The 19,910-nt window shown below is 38.6% G+C and overlaps 1 protein-coding gene across 6 annotated transcripts in view; it reads left to right on the plus strand.

The window, feature by feature from the left end:
* Positions 1-3,551: 3,551 nt before the first annotated feature.
* Positions 3,552-19,910, plus strand: part of usp32 (ubiquitin specific peptidase 32) — a 57,573-nt gene continuing 41,214 nt past the window's right edge. For 5 of the 6 annotated variants that reach the window (XM_032590696.1, XM_032590693.1, XM_032590698.1 and 2 more), the window contains exons 1-2: positions 3,552-3,766; positions 16,615-16,742. In XM_032590696.1, coding sequence (XP_032446587.1) covers positions 3,709-3,766; positions 16,615-16,742 — 186 coding nt within the window. In that variant the 5' untranslated portion in view covers positions 3,552-3,708. The remainder of the gene's footprint in view (positions 3,767-16,614; positions 16,743-19,910) is intronic. The other variant, XM_032590697.1, reaches the window with a different exon arrangement.

The following is a 19,910-nucleotide window of genomic DNA, read 5'->3' on the forward strand; positions in this document are numbered from 1 at the left end:
CATTTTCTTCTTTTATTCATCTTTAGCCAAATTCTGCTTTCAGGAATTCTCTGCAAATATTTTATCTGTAAAACTGTGTACAGTTAAAGTGAAAATTTAGATTGTCTTGCAAAAACAAAAATGAAATGAAGGAATTACTTTTAATGAAGCCACCGGTGTCACAATTGTTATCCCTAAAATTCTCTTAATGTCACTCAGGCATTATTTTTAAATAATTTAAAGGGGCAGTATTATGTATTTTCCAGGCACGCAGTGCCATTTTATAGCACATTTTTACCAGCATTTCACAAAGAAGTATCTCTTATAAGGAGCTCAGATGCGGCAGTTCCGCAATGTGGTTGCTAACTGCTGCTAGCCTGAAGGAGCTGAATGAGGCGTCTCAGGAGAGGGCTGCTCTGTGATGCTCAACTCTGAAGCTTGAAAACTGCAGCTCTAAGGAGGAGTTGCCTCTTGAAGGCGGAACTCCGTCCAACCAGGCGTTTTGAGCAACTGAATTGTTGCCATGGAGATTAAAGGATTTTTTAAAACATGCATGAAAGAATCAGGGCAACACTTCAAGTATATTTTTGATTAGGGAATAACACCATGATGTAACGCTCAAAAAAGCAGATTTTACATGATGCTGCCCCTTTAACTCTAGGTTTATCAGGCTCTCTGGGAAGTTCTAATTAGTAATCATTGACCTTCTGTCTTTGACAAGAAATTTGATACACAGGTCCTCTTTTACTCAGTGGCCACTACTGAGGACCCTGAGGTCACTGTTCTTGGGACCCTTGCTGTGTGTCCTCCGTCTTCACTCTGTTTCAGTAAATTTACTGCAGGGAAAGGATTGGGTGAAGGAGAATTTCATGTTCCTTTTCTGCAGAAGAGATGTACAGGTTAACGAATGAGAACAGCCTGAGTTCCCCTGGGACTATGTGGTTTTATAATGCTTTATGATGTTTAGTGAAAGCAGGAAGGAGTAGGAAGAGTCTAGAGAAATGATGTACACTTTGGAGAAAGAGGTGTGGCAGCTAGTAGAGGCAAGTCACAATGCTTGTGTGGATGAGAGGAAGATGTGTGGAACAGTGAAGCTGCAAGGGGCAGAAGTCCAGAAGGTGAATGAGTTACTAGGGGTAAACAAATTTCCCACAGTCATTGAAGGTAGCACTGACAAAACCAGCGTAACGTGCAGTGCAGGATGTGAAATTTTAAGCTAGCGCTACAAGTCTGCAGACTAAATCGGCAGTCTAGGAGGAGAGACTTTAGGTGGTAGATGGAAGCTGAATCATTTAGGAAAAAAAAACTGTGTTTCCGTGGCAGCAGCTTTCTTCAACAGGTCTCTGTTTCTGTCAGCTGCATTATTTCACATCGGTGCACTTTGTGCCGTTTCCAAGCTCAGGGCCTCCTTTGGGCCCCAAGTGAAATTTGGTTTTGGGGCCCTCTGTTTCTGCTAATAATGTTGACTTGCTGCAGTCAACAGTCAGTTCATTACGTCATTCACACACCTGCTATAAACCTATTGCATTTCTGACAGAGTTGTTTATATATATAAATTTATCGGTGTCGATTTTCTTAATTTTGGGTGATTCATGATCGGCCGATAAGGTTTAAAATATCAGACTCTGTTCTCTTCTGTTATGCAGTGAGAGGTTTGACTGATAGACCAGCCCAGGTCATGTCTGCATGTTTGCCGTTAACAGTAGTCAACTCACTGTTAAAAACTCAGTGACTTTCCTTTCTTGCTACATTTAGCAAAATTTCAGACAAAAAAATTGGTATCCAAAATCAAAATTGGCAGGTCAGGCTTTTTAAAGATCAGTAATCACAATCGGCCAGAAAACTGCAATCGCTGAAACCCTAATTAAAATGGAATACATACAAACATATTCAGGACATTCTTTGATTAAACTAAATTCCCTTAGGTGTAATTACAATAACTAAAAGTATAATTTATACCAGGAGTGTTTCTCACCTGAGAATGTGGACTGGTACCGGGCTGATTCTGAGCCTTCAAATAATTTTATTTGGAGAAGTTTCATATAACTTATAAGTTGATGTAAAAATAATGTTTGTTTTAGATACATATGTGCTCAGCAGCAAACAACATATTGCCAACTAAAGCAATATGTTGATATTGCTTTATTAAGCAATATTGATATATTAATGCAGTAGCCATGTGGCCTGATGTAAAAGCATTTTGCTAGACAATATCAAACATTGAGAAGTTTTAACTATTGTTATTAACCGTTAGTCAAACATGCCGTTTTGAAGCCAGAAAAAGTTAAGACTCAGTTTCACACAAATACAAACATTGTAACATAAATGTTTGGATCACATGAACACAATCAATGCTGTGCTCATCATTGTGACATGAAGAGTGGCAGGTTCTTGGATTTGAGATATGGAGCGATTCTTCTAAAAACAACAAAAGTGAGAAAAATCAGAAAGAAACAGAGACTCCTTTGAGAGTTTTAAATTAATAACGATATTTATTATGGTGCAGCAGACCTGCTGTTCTTAACCTTTAAGTAAGGTTTAATTTGTATTAATGCTTGAATATTGATGTTTATTAAATGCCCCCTTTAAACTATTGAGCAGGGGTGAATCCAGGAAATTTTGAAAGAGGGCTAAAAGGGGGCCAGTGATGATCTTGGGATGTTACACCAAAAATAATGGTTAAACTACAGTGTAAAATATGCAAATGGTAGAGGTCACCACAATATCCTCAAATAGGTACAAATTTGGGCCATGCGTGTAAATTGTCCTATATGTTTCAAAAATGTTCTGCATGAGACAATTCCACATCCACCAGTTTAGCAGACAGAACGCAAAAGTTTTGTGTATATCTGAATTAATATTTTACTACACTTAAACAAGTCTAATCATTGTCTTGTTCTCTCTGCCACATGTGAAAGAGTTGCTTTGAGTAGCTATAACAGAGTACAAACCAAATCTAAAGACATTTGTAAATAACATGAACACTGTCAGGTGTCACAATGAAGCATTAGGAACTAAGAAAAAAGCTATTTCAGCTAGCAATGTGGTATAAAGCTAATCTTGAAATTGTTGTGTGGCACTTTACGGTGATTATGAACTTTATTATCTCTTAATGCTGAACTGGTTCACCATCCCTGTGCTATACAAATAAACTTGACTGGACTTGGTGGAGAATCTGAAGCATCGGGTGAGAGGCAGGCAGATGACCCCTGTGGCGACCCCTGAAATAAGCCATGCTTCCATTTTACATGTAGTAAAGGTAAAGGCAGAGGTCATTTTATTTAGCACATTTTCAGCAACAAGGCAGTACAAATTGTGAAGAGAATGTGGCAAATGAGCCAGTAGGTGGAGCTACTCTCACTACTCTTGAGGTTATATATAGCTTGTTCACAGTTATTCGAAAACATTCTCGGAAACAACTCAGTTATTGTTCATACCGAGTAAAAACGCTGTTTTGTCCAAATGAGAATCAGAAATAAAATTACTTTTTGGTAACTAAAGTCTGTGTCTATCACTTCGTTCCTGTTTACAGGCGTTGATCAACTGACCTGTAGAGTGAGATCATGTGACACAGCATAGAGGCGTCGCTGAAAACATTCACCCGTTCACCACATAGACACATCGCCGGGGACCCGTTTTACAATAAACAGAAAAGGCATCAACAGTTACTGTTTGAGCCGCTCGGGTTGTAAACGTTGCTTTCCTCGATCGCAATGAAACGAGGGGAGCATGGGGGCTAAAGAGTCGAGGATAGGATTCCTGTCGTATGACGAGGCTGTCAAGAGAGGTAAGCCGAAAAGGCAGGACCCAATTCCACCTTAGCAGAGCTAGCTTAGCTGCCTGCGCTCAGGCTAACAGCTTTAATAGAGAGACACCAGGCCACCCGGTAAAATTCATCGCTTTAAGATGACTGCTTTGATTTACTGTTTTGGAGTGGGACAAAGGTAAATTCGTATCTTTTATTCTAAATGCTTGGGTATGGTATACTATTCGGCTTGAATCAACTATATATATCTTATTAGATTTTTCTCATATGATGCGTTTATCAGTAGCTAAAGCTGTGTTTTCCGCAGTATTTTGCCCACAAAATACTGTACGTTATGCTACAGTTGAAAGGATTTAAAACAGACCACTTACGAATACATTTCACTTAAATTATATTTGCTGGACCTTTCTTCATCCTGAATAGATGTATTGTTGTTTCCTATATCGCAGTGGGGTTGGGGGTGTCTTTTGCAGCGTGTGTGTTTACATATAAACAAGGTCAAGTTAAATTGGTTGGTTGTTCTACAGTGTTTGGCGTGGCGTTGTTTCCATTAGAAGAAAAGCCTTGTTTGTACAGTAGAAGCTGAACTAAGGAAGAGGGTTGGGTTGACAGCCAGTATGAGCTTCAACAGAGGGACATGTAGCTCTGAAGGGACAAGGTTGGCTCACTTAACTTCACCGCCTGATGTAGTCTCTGCCGGGGAACGTTAACCTCTTTACTACCGCTAGCCTGTATGTTTAATGTGAAAGCAGTTAGCTGACATGCAGCTGCGTTTCAAGAGTGGGAGACACTTTCTGACTGTTTTGGCCTCCGTATGTACCATTTGAAGCCTACTGTGAACACATGTGCTAGCCGTGTTAGATATTATACGTTTGATATCGTTTCAGTTTGGGGTTAGGGTATGTTGGCGTATTAAACAAGCAAATATCACACTTAGATATTTCTTATATAAAACGGACATAAAAACACTGGAAGTCCATCAGACTGGCTAAATATGTTGTTTGCTAGAGGTTGAATGCGCGGCACCTGAAAGGTTATTTCTCAAAATATTCCATTTTACTCATTCTGCAGCATTTAAATTGTATTGCACATTGGGCTATATATTGTGTATATGAAATATATATTTCCATATTTAATTAGTTCTTTTTTGGTGGCACTAGTTGCAGACATAGGTGCACAGAGAAGGGAGAGGGAGAGACATATTACAGAGGTTCTAAAGATGGGGTTTGAACCTCAGAGGTCGCAGTAAGGACTAATATCTTCAATATATGGGGTGCCCACTCTTCCTCTGCACCACATTTGTTTTTCAGCTTAACTTGGACAATACTAGATGACAGATTAGAGAACTTCTTGAGGCAGTTCTTTGTACTGGATTTTGTTTAAGGGAATCAGATTAAAATACAATTATTTTACCTTTACATCACACTTTTCAGGTTTTTATTTATGAACTGTTCTGAAAACCATAGATCACTTTTTGTTTTTAAATATTATGCAATTTCTTTTGGTCTACGTCAGTATAAAACATGCCAAAATGTCTTGTTTAATGTTAGAACGCTGCTACAGTATGGAGTCTATGCAGGAGTAGCATTGCTGCATTTATGTGTCCAGAACTGTGTCCTATATTTGAGTTTCTACCCTGTAAACCCTGAGAGAAAGTATGGGGGAGCTCTGGGATTGATTTTATAGTTTACACCTTCTGTGAGCTGAATTGAGCTGAATTTACCTCCATCTTTCCAATATCCTTGTGTTCTTGTTTAGGGATGCCTTCATCTCAAAGTCATTCCTGCTCTGCATATCACCTACAACTGCACACAGGAAGACTCATGTTGTTCATCAAACACTCACAGGCTGTGGAAGTGTCCAGTCACCCAGCCCAGCCTTATCTGACCAGTCACATGGCAGCATTTCTAATTCGCACAGCAGGCTTGGCTGCAGCAATGGCTGGTTCAGTTATCTCAAAGGTGCACTCTGTAGGCATAGCAGTGGTTGGTTATCAAGAATCCTTTTGAAAATGTTGACTTTCCAAGATTACGTAGACCTAATTGATTCAAGTTGGTTACTTCAGAGACGATTGCTCATTTTGTTGATGGGTTTTCCCGAGAGACCCTTAGGGTTTTCAGAAGGAGTCAGAATGATGGTCCATCTTTCTTTGAGTGTTGTGGTCTCTTCTTTGTCCATGTAACAGCTAAATCTATGTGTAAATTAGTTTTAAATCGCCAATCAGAGTACGGTATTAAATGCCTCCTACTGGAGTGACAGTGTAATTTGTCACTACAGTAGTTGAACACAATGCATGCGCAATGTGTCAGCGGTGAAAGTCCACTTCCTTTTCCCAGAGTATTAGGTAACAGGGTGATAAAACATTCACTCAGAAAGGGAAGAAACTTTCCTATTTGATTAGTAATATGCTAGTCTAACATACGTGACAAAGTTCATTTGAAAAAGAAGTTTAAAGGTCAAGGCTGCACATGTAACTAAGAGAGTACTCAAAGTTCACTGATCTGAGTTGATCACAATGACAGATCTATTGGAATAAGATAGTTGGATTTGTCTGTTGTTAGGGGCAAAGTTGATCCTGCTATTGGCACAAGCTACTGGCTCCAGATTTACTCATAAATACTTATACACATTACCTATCACTATTTTAGATTTGCATTGGTCATGGTAGCAACATTTTAAAGCAGCTCTGTTATGTTCGTTCTGATTTGTTCTTTTTCTATGCTTTGGTTCACAATTTTTTTTGTTCCAATCGTTGCATGTTGAACAATTTTTCCTCTGATGTTTCCATCACCATCACTGTCACCTGACCAAGCAAATATCACATGACCAATCTCACCCCTCCAAGGGTTTCCCACAGTGTACTATAAGTCTGGCGGGCCATCAGGCTTAACCCCACTAGGCTAAGCCTTGTTTATGCTTCCAACTGTTAAATTATGAACAATGGCAACATAATATAGTCAGTATGTAAACATATAGGGAGACTGAGGTCAGGTTTCTTTTTTTATTCACCAGAATGCCGTAACCATTGTCTGCCATTACCAGGCTACGCACTATCAACTTCAACGAATAAAGTCACTAGTTTATTCTTTTTTAAAAAAATATAAAAAAGTTTATATTTTTATTTTAATGTATTTTTCTTATGTTTACCTTTTTTGAAGATTTTACGGTTGGTGTTTAGGTATTGTTAATAATATCTTACAATAACACATAATTACCTAGTTATATTTTAAAATTTTCTGTCAACTTTAAACTCAAAAAACACAGTGGGCAGCGGAATTCAATTGAAATTCAAAAATACTTTATTGATCCCAAAGCAAAATTAAATATGTTAACATTAGAATGAGTTCCCTAGTGTCCCTACAACCAGGCCTAGCAAGTATTCTGGGGCAAACCCTGAAGCCCTTCCAGTATGGCAGCATGTGTCCTACACTGAAATTTATGATTGTGTTGGATAACAAATATGGCCACATTTAAAATAGCTCTTTAGAGAAAGAGCAAAAAAAAACCCCAAAACATACGGAGCTTTGCTGAAATGTTTCTTGCAGATGTGTTTAATGTAAAGAAAATGTGAGTTTAGTTTGTGGAACACCAAACTGACCACAGCGTGTCCATATTCAGGCTGCAGTCAAGGAAAGCAGCAGGGAGAAGAATGGTTTGAAGGCATATTGGTCCTTTAAGAGAAATGGATGGCTCAATGTTCTGATGGGTTATAGACAAATTCTGTTTAGAGCACCATCTCATAATCAGCATACAGTAAACATCGTATGCTGCCTGTACTGGAGCTAGTTGCTAATCTCATTAACAAGATACAAAGCGTTGCATGAGGGTCACTGTTGTACTCCATGTACATATCTGTCAGACTGCCCACCATAACATAATGACCACATGGCTAATTAGCATAGCATTAGGCATTGATTATTGAAACTTATTTCTAAAGAACTGTAGCTATGACGACATGCCCGTTGTTATTTATGCACACTATTGCTTTTAACTAGCATGAATAAAGCGAGAACGACTCAGCAGTATGTGAATGTGAGCAAGACGGCTTCATCAAAGGAAACAGCAGATCCATCTCATTTCAGAATGTCAGTTCTACTAGTCAGTAATCATTGTTATAATTTAAAGATTTTTTAATGTCAGGTCTTCTGAGTTAGTCAGTCTGCTCTGTTTTCACTCTAGTTTATGAATAAATGGTCATAATCTTATATTGTTTAAGGTGTCATGATTAAAGAAATGAAAGAGTGAAGAGGAGCTGACAGGAAGTCGACATTTACTGACTTGTAGCAGTACCAGGAAGCTACATATCTCCATGTCAAGTAACAACCAGTTAATGGTTAAAGGAACCTGCTCTGAAGCGCCTCATGGAGAAGAAAACCTTCCTTCCTTACAGCAGCAGCTGCTGACTGTAAACATAACAGTTGATGTTAAGACAGAATTGTATGCCACTGTTAGAGGTGTTTACTCATCTTGTTAGCTTATTGCTATGATCCTGTTTAGGTCATAGGGTTCTGATCTGTTGCAACATAAAGAACATATCCTTGTTCATTTTAACTCTACATGTTTTGGAGTATGGACATGTGAATCTCAGTCATTCTGGTTAAAAAAATCCACCGGTCTGATCAAGGAGAACGGAGCTAATGTGTGTTTGAATCTAGATTGCAGTTTTTCCAGTAACACTTTGACGTAACATTCGATCCTTGGTGGTTGATCACCATACAGTGAGGTACATAATCATGGGTGACGTAGCCTTACTGTTACAATCTGTGAGATATGTCAGTGGGCTTTTATTAGCCTACTTGATAAACCACTGCTTTGCATTTTTACCTTCTGCTCTTTGGGTCGCGGATGTTAATTTGCCTACTGTTGCTGCACATACTTTCAGTAGAGTTTTTGCCAGGGAACTTGGGCAGGCAGCTGTGTGGATTGTTTTGATTTGCAAGGCAAATTGTTATATCAGGTGGTATATTTTCAAACTGGCTGCTGGAGTCAGAATATTCCAGGTAATGGAACACTGACATGTGATTCTGATGGAATCACATGATTTTCACTGTATAATATTAGCATATTATCAATTATGCACCCTAGGAGGGTGCATAATTGAAATGATACCATAAATTATATTTTAAAAAATCTTGAGTTATTTTAAGGTGAAATATTTTCATTTTATAGTTATAGTATAAACCGATAGTTATCAGATCAAATGTATCAGATAAATAAACAGATTTATGTAATGTGTGTATTACTATATTTCATGCATTTACTCTTAAATTTAGAATGGAACGGTTCAACATATGGCATAAATATTTCTCAGAATGGTGTGACCAAAATTATATGAACAAAAATAAGAATAGTAGAACTCTGAAAAAAAACTTGAGCCAGTAAGGCCAGGTTGATTTTACTCCAAATATCCAGTCAGCTTGCAGCACATGCAGTTCTGTTTGAGCAGATAGCTGGAATATTCCGTTTACCTTGATAAGGCTGTTAACTAGCTTCTCGATCTCTTTGCTCAATCATTTTAGCCAAAGGCTACAGTAAGTCACCACCACATAGATTAAACTGGGTGTGTGGTGTCATTACAAGATCATTGCTTTCTATTTATAATCTCTGAAACGTGATACTGAGGCTCCTAAATGTACAGCGAGGCCAACTAAAGGTAAACTGAGGGCTTTTATCGCCCTGAGCTCTCTGTGCAGCGAGGATTTGTAAACTTTGTCATTTTGTTGGTCCATTTGGGAACTTTTAAACTTTCCTCCAGTTTTAAAGCGCTGCCTGGTTGGTGTTCCTGTTGAATAAAATCAAATTCTTGACGATACCTTTAATATCATTACTTTGGGATTATCAGTCGACTTCACGTTGCGTCAGCAGCCACTCTACTGCACATTGCCACCTTAAGAATGCTGGCAAGAAGACATTATTCTAACTATTTAAGCTATTTACATTTAGGCTAATAAAATAATTTACAATTCGCCACCAGCGCAGGTCGCCTCTCTTCACCCGGCGCCAGTTCCGCACACAGCTTTGCGGTTTCTGCAGTAGTTAGAGGTTTGATTTTAATCCGCTGCATTTTAAATTTCTGAAGGCTTAGTTTATCATCATCCTTGATGATGCAACTACATCTTCATTTTCCCTCTAATTGAAACCAAAATAGGAAGAAATTATTTTGTTTGTCCTTTGCATGCTAAATATGATTTTTTTTCATATATATACAATTTTTTATATTTCAGGAAAACCCTATTCTGTTGCTCTTATTACTCACCATTGCTCACATTTCTTATTTAGAGGGATTCAACATATCTCATTGAGAGCTGATGATCTTACTGTGAACAAATTGCTTTAATATTGCTAACTAATGTCCAAAACTTTTGGACTATTTTCTCTCATCATTTATTGGCTCACCTGCATTTAATGCTTATGGGTCGTGAAGACTCATCTCATTCACTGTCAATTTAGTAGAATTAATTTGTAGTATGCTGACAACATTCTAGCTAATGCTAAAGCAGCAAGATCATTCCGGATAGCCATGGTAACCAGTGACTACTTTCTGTAGTCAAGTTGTGTGTGCATCTGCTGTGTTTACAGACAAATAATTCCTCTATAGATAATATCTGTATAGTTATTTGGGCTTCTTACATGTAAATGGTCTGAGAGAAATGTTACAAGTAACTCAACAAGACTACAGCTTCAACAGTTTTACTTCTCTCTTGATAGACAATAAACCCTAGGTTAGTTACAACAAAACTTCGGTGCAAAACAAAAGTCTCTTTACCAATTAAAATAACATGAATTTATATAAATTCATGACATAAAGAGAGAAAAATAGTATCAAAATATCATCCCACAAAGACTTCCTGTGAGTGTTAAAGCTGAACTGCTCTTCTGTCTGCACACAGAGATACACAGCAGTCACAAAACATTTACCTTGAAGGGAAAAGTTTGTCTTTTTTCTACATTAAATACCAAAAGTTTTAGTCCTGAAAGCACAGCACACACCTTTCTATCTCTTCCCTATAGAGGGCTATTTAACGAGGTGTGGACAAGCTATGCTCACTTCAAGTTCATCATGTAATAAAACAACAAATATCATCCCAGCACTGGCTAAAAGAGGAGACTTACATGGTGGCATTTTTATTTGTTTTTAATGCACAAGTGTGTGAATATGATATTTTCTGTTTCTTATTCAACGTTTTGCAGTTTGGATCAAAGATGTTCTGTAAACCTGGAATCTACAGTGGCATCAGTTGTTGCTGGCTTAATGTAACCTAAGGAGCCACATTTGAGTTATTCAAATACTACATGACATCATGTATGATTGAGGTTTGGGAGTATGGTAACATAGCTGATTTAGTCAATGTAAACATATTTGTTATGCAGTTGGTATCTTGATTTAGTGTAACAGGTAGTAGATTAAGACCTGCAGTATCAGTAATATAACCTAAATAAGTAGAGGGAAATGTTTGTAGTTTGTTCTATGGTGACATTTTGACATGTCTGTCCAAGAAATTGCAGTGATGAAGATAGTCAAACATGAGCCAGGAAGTAGGGTGTCCCTGTAAACACGTTGCTCAGTGACGTTATGCACACAAGATCCCACCCCCAGCTTCCTGCTGGTGACGATGACTACCGTTAGATTTAGCTGTCAAGTTGTCAACATAATGCGCTAAATCTTACATGTATTTGTAACATAAAAGAAAAAGGTGACACAATGCTTTGCTACTGACACTACGACAATTAGATAACAAGGTCAGGAAATGTTTTAATTAAGAAAAAAAACAGCAAGGAGAGGGAAGTAGGTCAGTTATGTGTACTTGACTGACAACATTAGCATGTACTGTAGGTGTGATGTGGAATTGGATGGGTTTTTAGGGTAGTTACAGAAAAGGGCAACCTACACAGCGTCACTGACAGATTGTCAATAGAACAGGTGTTTATATGAGCAAATCAACCACAGTGATCATTTATTAATAATTGTAGAATAAACATCAAACCTAAAAACATGATTCTGCAACGGACTGAATGTTCTGTTCTTTGTGTTCAAAATGTTTGCATGTTTTTTTTATGTTGAATCCTGATACATTAGTGACGTTGTTGTCATTCAGTTGCTATGGCAACGAAGCTGTGTGTAGCGTAGAGTCAGAAAAAGAAGGAATACCAGTGATTTTGAGTTTTCCTGCGTTATTTTAAAAAAAAATTTATAATACATACATCTCCACATTTCATTTTGTTAACAGAATTGTTCCACTATGGCAGCACAGCTATGGATGGCAAGTAAAAGACTCATCTTTTTGCCCTCCAGACTTGCGTGCATACAAAAAATTTCCACATGTAATCAATAACATGCAACATGTCTATAGAAGTTTCTTCCAGGCCAACTTCAGTTTAAGTACTCACTGATACCGAGTACCGAGTTAACAAGTTGGTACTTATATCTCATACAATAAAAATAAATTAATTTTATTTAGAACAGGATGGCTCTTTTTCTTTTTAAGCTTACAGACCCTCCAACTGTTTTAATAAATCATAAATAGATCATGACATACAGATTGTTTAGTCATCAAGTTACTCATTAAAAGACACATATTTTGTTAGAGCTCAGCAGCTACAGTACATGTAGCATGAGCCCCTACTAGTATTGGTATCGGACTCCACTACCAAGAACCATTGTTCTGTTACCAGCTGGAGACGCTCAAGCTCCAATCAAACTACTTAAACTAACAGTTTACAGTATCCTGTGCCAAGATAACAGTTTAATTAGACTAATTAAACTGTTGGTTTAACAAGTCCAGTTGTTAGTACAGTCATAACCAGACTTGGTGTCTAGTTGTGATTGTTCTAAATGAGGGGTTTGGGAGGCCAGCTAATGCACAGCAGGAAGCAGAGCCGATCTTAAATATAGGCCATTAGGAGAACATTCTGAAGATCTATAGAATGGAGTGAAAATTAGTGGATTAAATGAAAAGTAAAATGTCTCCTTCCAAATCCTCCAGGTTAATGGCCCCAGATGAAATGAGCTTTCCAGGAACGGCCCAGCATGTATGTTTCCGTCTGTTGACAGTTCCGCGGGACTTAAAGGTCACACAGCTCAGCTTTTTGCAACGTGTTCTTGATACTTTGATGCCCCTGCAAGTGTCTGCAGCCTCACTGGAAGCAGCCATGCTTGTTTAATAGAAAAACAAAGATGGAGTCCCAGCAGGAGCCTGCGTCCACTGCTGCTGTGTTGCTGTGATGATTTAGTCAGTGGGTCTGACACACACAACCTGCTGTGAAAGTGTGAATACTTTGAGGAAGGTGAATGGAAACAGGGCACTTGTAGTGATGTTAACTTTGATAGTTGTGTGTCTCTGAGTCAGAACTTCTACTGTGGAGAAATGCAAACTGGAAACTGGACCCATAACTTGCCCTATGTTTAGGGAGCTTCATTTCAACATTGTGTCAGTCAAAGTATTGATGTATCCATGCATTGTGATTGTTTTTTCCAATTCATTATCAATTTAGAAAAGTTTGTTAATCGGTTAAATCACCTGTCCTGCCGTGGTGAGCAACACCTCTAGCACTGTCACTATATGAACTCAGTGTCTCATATAAGATAGCTGGATGTGAAGTCTTCTTCGTTTTGAGTTTATTTGTGGTTGGCAAGCGACTATTGTTGCAAGCGACTATTGTTGAATAGAGCTCAGGATACCTGAGCTCTATTCAAAAGACTGTGATGATAACCACAGGAACTGAGTGCGTTTTGCATCTGACTGTAAACAAAAGAGAATGATACCCATTAACCTTGACATCACAGATGGACCTGAGTATGTATTAGTGAAGGTTAGCAACAAGAGGTCAGGTCAGAGGTCAGGTAGGCAGTGGTAGACCTGGATTGTGAATACTTTCCAGATGTACTGTAAACTAACCATTAAACAAACCATTGCAATAATCTAACCTTGTGAAAACTGTTGTTGATATTTGTGAGACTGCTGGATTTAATCCATAAAACTGCACATTTTCACTGCTGCTCTGATCACTTCGGCATATGCGTCTACAGAGTGATGAAAATTAGCTAATCTTAGCACCACAATGCCTTGCTTCCTGGCGTGGTCTGTGGTTTTTAGTAGAAGTAAGCCTGGTGGAGGTATGATCTTTCACCTTCTGTTTATATAAGAACAACTTCTCTTTTATCTGCATTATGCTTGAGGAAACTCTGGTCCTTCAGTTTACTCATGTTGTGGACATACAGTATAGACCAAAAGTTTGGACACACCTTCTCATTGAATTCAATGAGAAAGTGTGTCCAAACTTTTGGTCTGTACTGTACATCCTCAGTGACTGCAGATAACTATGGTTATTTGGCGACAGAAATATAAACTTCTGTGTCATTAACATAAATATCATGGGAGATGTAGTGACTCTTCCAACCAGTTGTTACATGTAGTAATAGATATTAAGTTTAAAAAAATGGCCCAAGGATGACCCCTTGAGAAATCCCACATCAGATTTTTATTGCTCAGAATTATTGTTGGCGAAAGAAAATATTGGCCAGAATTATAATCAGTACACATCAGTACACAAGAAAAGAGACATGTTTCATTCAGGCATTTTCCAGTAACCATCACTATCAGTATACTTCAAACTACGACTATGAAAGGTCGCAGAACAAACCCAGATTATTATTCCTCTACCACCATATTCGATAGTCAATAGCAGTTTGTTCTGAAATGCTGCTTAGGTTTAACTACGGTACTTTAGTTAAACATCCAGAAAACATTGTTGCAGAAGTGTTGTGTCTCATTTGAATGCAGCTGTACTTCGGTTGTCACGACACTAAAAGTTCAAACTTGTTAAATAATGAGTAGCTTTACAATATTATTATCTTATGTTGAAAGTTGTGGTGCACATCCAGACTGTCAATGTGCTGCTGATTGAAATCATGTTTACATGGCTTGAGTTAGCATAGTATTATTCAGCATAAATTAGTGATTGTTCATGCTCAAAAAAAAAGTTTGTTGTAAAAAAAAAATCTAGAAGTATTTCTCGTAAATTATTCTAATTGCTTTAAAGTATTCACCAAACATCAAATACTAAAGTACCATACATATGAAGTTATTTTAAGGTAAATCTGTTTGTAATTTTAATAAAAGCACTGGCAAGTCTGTTTCAGGATACTCTGGAAAACTTTGAGCTGCTGGCTTACATAAGACACAAAGGTGTTTTCCTCTTCTGTTGTGCTGAGAAGTGCAGATCTGGTTTGATTATGAGGTGCCTACTGGGTTACTAAAGCCTGTGATTCAGCACTTTGTTCCTAATCAGTTCTACCCAGAAGCTGAGTGGCTTCTGCTGCCCACTCAGGGCTAATGGAGGACCAGTAGCAGCTCAGCAGCATCCTGCACCAAGAACAGATGCTTATTGGGTCACTTTTACTGTTTTCAAGAATCGGTGTGTGTGTGTGTGTGTGTGTGTGTGGGGAGGGGGGTTCCATTAATGAGATCTGATTCTTTAGAGGATGATTTAATGAAGCACATGGGGTCAATCAGAAAGCAAAGCTGTTTGAGGTAATAAAACGTGTCTGAATGTAAAATTGAGCTGAATGCAGTTGATGCATTTAAAGAAAAATGACAATCTGGGACAATCTACCTGAGTATTGTTGTGTAATGTCTCCATTACTTTAGTACTGCATCATATTCAAATGTAGATGGCAAATTCCTGCAGGATAATGCATCATGTCACAAAGCTCAAATAGCCCTAAGTTGCTTTGTTGGACATATCAGAGTCCACTGTACTGCAACGGCTTCCACCAGATCCCAGTCCTATAGAACCCTGCTGGGATGTTGGAATGTAAGGCTTTAATTGTGGATGTGCAGCCGACCAATAAACAGCGACTGCATGATTCTGTCATATTTGTGTGGACTGAACTCTGAGGAGCCTTCCTAACACCTTGTTAAATTTGTGGATTTGTATGAATGTAGTGTCTGTTCATCTGCTGTCATTGGTGGCTATGCTAACTGGCCTTAGCATTCATGAAGGGCTCTTGTTGTGAACCAGCTGTAGTGGAGCAGAGTGCAAGAGGAAAGTGTGAGCAGCGAGTACACGAGGTGATTTACAGCAATAAGACCCTCTTCCTGGCTCTGATTGATTGTTTCTGACCAAGTGGTGTATTTCACATGACACCAGGATCCTAGGGAGAAGGCAGAAGAGCTTAATTTATTTTTTTTCACAGTTTGTCTTATATTAAACTGTCACAACATGATGACTGTTTTAGCAAATATGTAAAATCATATGTTTTTTGCAAAAGTTACATAGTCCCTTTCACAGATGATGAACATCTGATGAACATATTTAGTAGTTCCAATTGGTGTGTATGTCTGTCTATGTAGTTGATAAAATGCATTCTTGACACTTTCTGGGGAGTCAGGAATTAAAACCAGATTTTAGTTTTTATGGAGGGTAACATTAATTGGCTCACTGTGCTGCAGTTGCTAAATAGCATCTAACCCAGGGCTGTGCAGCTGTTCCAACCCAAAGAGCTGTTTTTACCAGCAATCCAACTAAATAAAACCCATTTAGAGCTGCAAATGCAACGTGACACTTTTTTCAAAACTATAAATATTTACTCTAAGTTTAAAAACAAAGAAAAAAAAACTAATTTCTAAATGTGCAACTTTTTTGTTTTTAAAGGATGGACTGATGTTCTTCTGAGAGAGAGACAGAGATCTTAATCACTTTAGCTGATGAAATTTCTCCCTACAACATACTTGATCAAGGCGGCATTATGACAAAGAACAAAGTCATTATTATGCTACATTACTGGACTAAACAAGACTGCAACGCCACAAAGAGTTGGATCCCCCTGAGTCTAATTGTCTTCCCTTGTCTTCTCTTTGTGACTGCAGTTACTGATGTGGAACTGAAGCGGCTGAAGGATGCCTTCAAGAGAACCAGCGGTCTGTCGTGTTACATGACCCAGCAGTGCTTCTACAGAGAAGTGTTGGGAGATGGAGTTCCCCCGAAAGTTGCAGAGGTAAGCCACAGTAATGTCACAATTTATGTTATGTAGCGGAAATGAAAAGTTAATAGAAGTGAGGAGAGCAGCCCAAATAAGTGATGCTTTTTTTGGAGTGGTGAACACAAACTCTTTCAGGGTTTCCCTCAGAAGGCTTACCAAGCCCAGTGGTAGGGACAGTTATCCAGCAGCCCCTTGTGTTTTTGTTTTAAAATATGTTAAAGATTGACTGGAAATTTAAAATATGACTAGGTAAAATTATATTATTGAAAGATATTGTTGACAATACTTGAACACACAAATATAGAGACTTACAAAAAGGAAATGTGCAGGGGTGCAGGCTGAGTGATTTGTCCAGCTCTGTGCCCAACGCATCAACTATAAACCTGCCTTTGCTTTCACTGTTACTAGTGTATAAAAAACCCTGTTTAAAATAAACAAGTGACATATAGCCTGGTAGAGGGGAAACCCTTTCTATTTAGAAGTTCGTAGTAATTTCCCCGTCTGTGCTTACTTATTCAAATCTGACGATATTTTTTATCTTTAGGGTAGCTAAAAAATTAAACTCCAGTAATATTTTCTTGCCGCTTTGAACCATTAATTGCAACACACTGAACCATGTTGCACTCATATTCACCCAGTAATATGCTGAATATTGGTAATCCCTGGCAGCATAATGTTCGTCACAGATCGAGGGGGAGTGTCATGGAAAATGCCTAAAACAGCTCAGTGTTTTTTTTTTCTTCCAATTTTCTAAGTTTACAATTTTGTATATTTTATTTAACAAGCATATTTTATAATTTTTCTCTCCTCTTTTGTTAGCTTAAAAACACTGTTCAGTTCTCCTTTAAGGTTCTACATGAAGGTTCTTGAAGTGGTCCAAGTCAGAGTCCTGATTTAAATCTTTCTGAGATTCTGTAGAGAACCCTCAGATTAGGGTGATGGCATGAAGTCCTTTCAACCCAAAGGCTTTGAGCTCATAGCAAAAGTTAGTCAGAATGGTCTACGGTACCAATGGAAACATGCTGAAACCTGATAAGATATCACACAGAGCGACTTAGCATGTCTTTCCTTAAGTCATTGTATAAATTTTCTCATTCCTAAAACAACAGAACTTTTTATAGATATTTTCAGGGAGCAAATGAGAGAGCAGCGTCTTTCTGCTGAACTGAACATCTGCTATAGATGTAAACTGCTGCAAATGTAGATGTAACTTCTGCAGATATACAGGTGAACATCAGGTTGGGTTCAGGAGTGTGATGTGTGTTTGGTGCGGCCTGCTGTGATCCAACCTCCTTCTGTCACACCTGTTTATGATTGTGAACTCTTTCCACAGGGGAACCAATCAGAAACAGGTGTTCCACTCAGAGCTGCATAATGGTGACCCAGTAGTTTTAGATAATAATAGTACAACGCAGTTCCCTTCCGGAGCGTACAGTCAGCTCTCATTCAGTGTCTTCAGTGTGTTTCAGTATGGCTGGTGTTAGTCATCCTCCTCTCACACAGCGCTTCAGTACTTCATCTCTCCCCTCCTCCCCTCCTTCCCACCCTGTGCTGCTGCTGCCTCTGTGTCACCATGGCAGCCATTAGTTCAGTGACATCTCTCCAGAAGCAAGGTTTCAGCTGGTGTCTTCAAACACGCCTGCAGATGTTCCATATCTTTACAGTTCAAGGAAAAGGGTGTGATCAGTCAGAAAGTTAGTCCCTAATCATTTGAAGATTTATCCAGAGTTCCTTTTTGAAATGTGTGAAGTATCATCAGACCCACTTAACCCCTTTTACACAACTAATAAAAAGCCTTTTGCATAATTGTCTTCTTCATGCAGTGGGGGGCATTGACATTTATTCCCCTTTGATTCTATGGTAGCTGCAGGTGTTTATTTGCTATCTTGCCATATGCAGCGATGAGAAGACAATATATGTGTAAGCATCATCTGTGGGACTGTTGATCTTGAGGCTGCAAGACTGTGATGTCTAGGTCTGTTGTAAATGATTATTTTAGTAATTGAGTAATTCAATCAGAAATTGCCCTGTTCTGTAGCAACTACTTTAGCTAGTAAAAGAAAAATACATAAAAGAGAAAATGTTATGAAGTATGAAAAAGTTATTTTATAAAATATATATATATATATATACAGGCATAGTGTACAGAAACATCTGTGCAGAATATGGACTGGAAACCCCGAGATCAAAGTGGGAAACACCCCCAAAGGTGGCGGAGAACGCCAGAGCTAAGATCCTGTGGGACTTCCAGATCCAGACAGACAAAATGGTAATGGCGAACCAACCAGACATTGTCGTAGTGGATAAACAACAGAGGAAAGCCGTTGTGGTAGATGTAGCAATACCAAGCGACTGCAACATCAGAAAAAAGGAGCACGAGAAACTAGAGAAATACCAGGGCCTCAGGGAGGAACTGGAGAGGGCCTGGAAGGTGAAGACCACAGTGGTGCCTGTGGTCATCGGGGCCCTCGGGGCAGTCACCCCCAAACTGGACCAATGGCTACAACAGATCCCAGGAACAACATCAGACATCTCAGTCCAGAAATGTGCAGTCCTTGGCACAGCCAAGATACTGCGCAGAACCCTCAAGCTCCCAGGCCTCTGGTAGAGGACCCGAGCTCAGAGGATAAGAACCACCCGCGGTGGGTGAGAAGGGAATTTTTTTTTTTTTTATATATATATATATATATATATAGATCTTGTTGTTAGTCAGTGACATAATTTGTGACGTTGCCATTAAAAAGAAACTGCTGATGACTGATGATCTACCTAAAGCAGCGGGTAAAGGGACAGACCTGGAGCCTTGTGTTATTAGCTGTGTGGCTAGGGGTTTCCATAGATACTGTAGGGATTCTGTGGTGAGTTACGAAAAAGAAAGTATTTTTTCATACAGGCATCACTGACATAACAAGGACAGATCAGACTTTAGACTTTACCTGCAGTCAAGATCAACACTTGAACTTTGTTTTCTATTGATCTGTTCAATTTACACCAAACCTAAACTTCCTTGAATGTTCTATGTAATAAACTCCTGTTTGCCTCGGCATGTTATAATGTAGCATGGTCTTGCCTTATACTGTGTCATTCAGTGTTTGAATGCACACTGTCATACAGCTGTGATGTCTGCTTGTTGAGTATGAACAGTTAGCATCACTGACATGTCATCCTGCTACATTGATATAT

Source organism: Xiphophorus hellerii, chromosome 18 (assembly GCF_003331165.1).
Source record: "Xiphophorus hellerii strain 12219 chromosome 18, Xiphophorus_hellerii-4.1, whole genome shotgun sequence".
In the NCBI taxonomy this organism is placed as follows: Eukaryota; Metazoa; Chordata; class Actinopteri; order Cyprinodontiformes; family Poeciliidae; genus Xiphophorus; species Xiphophorus hellerii.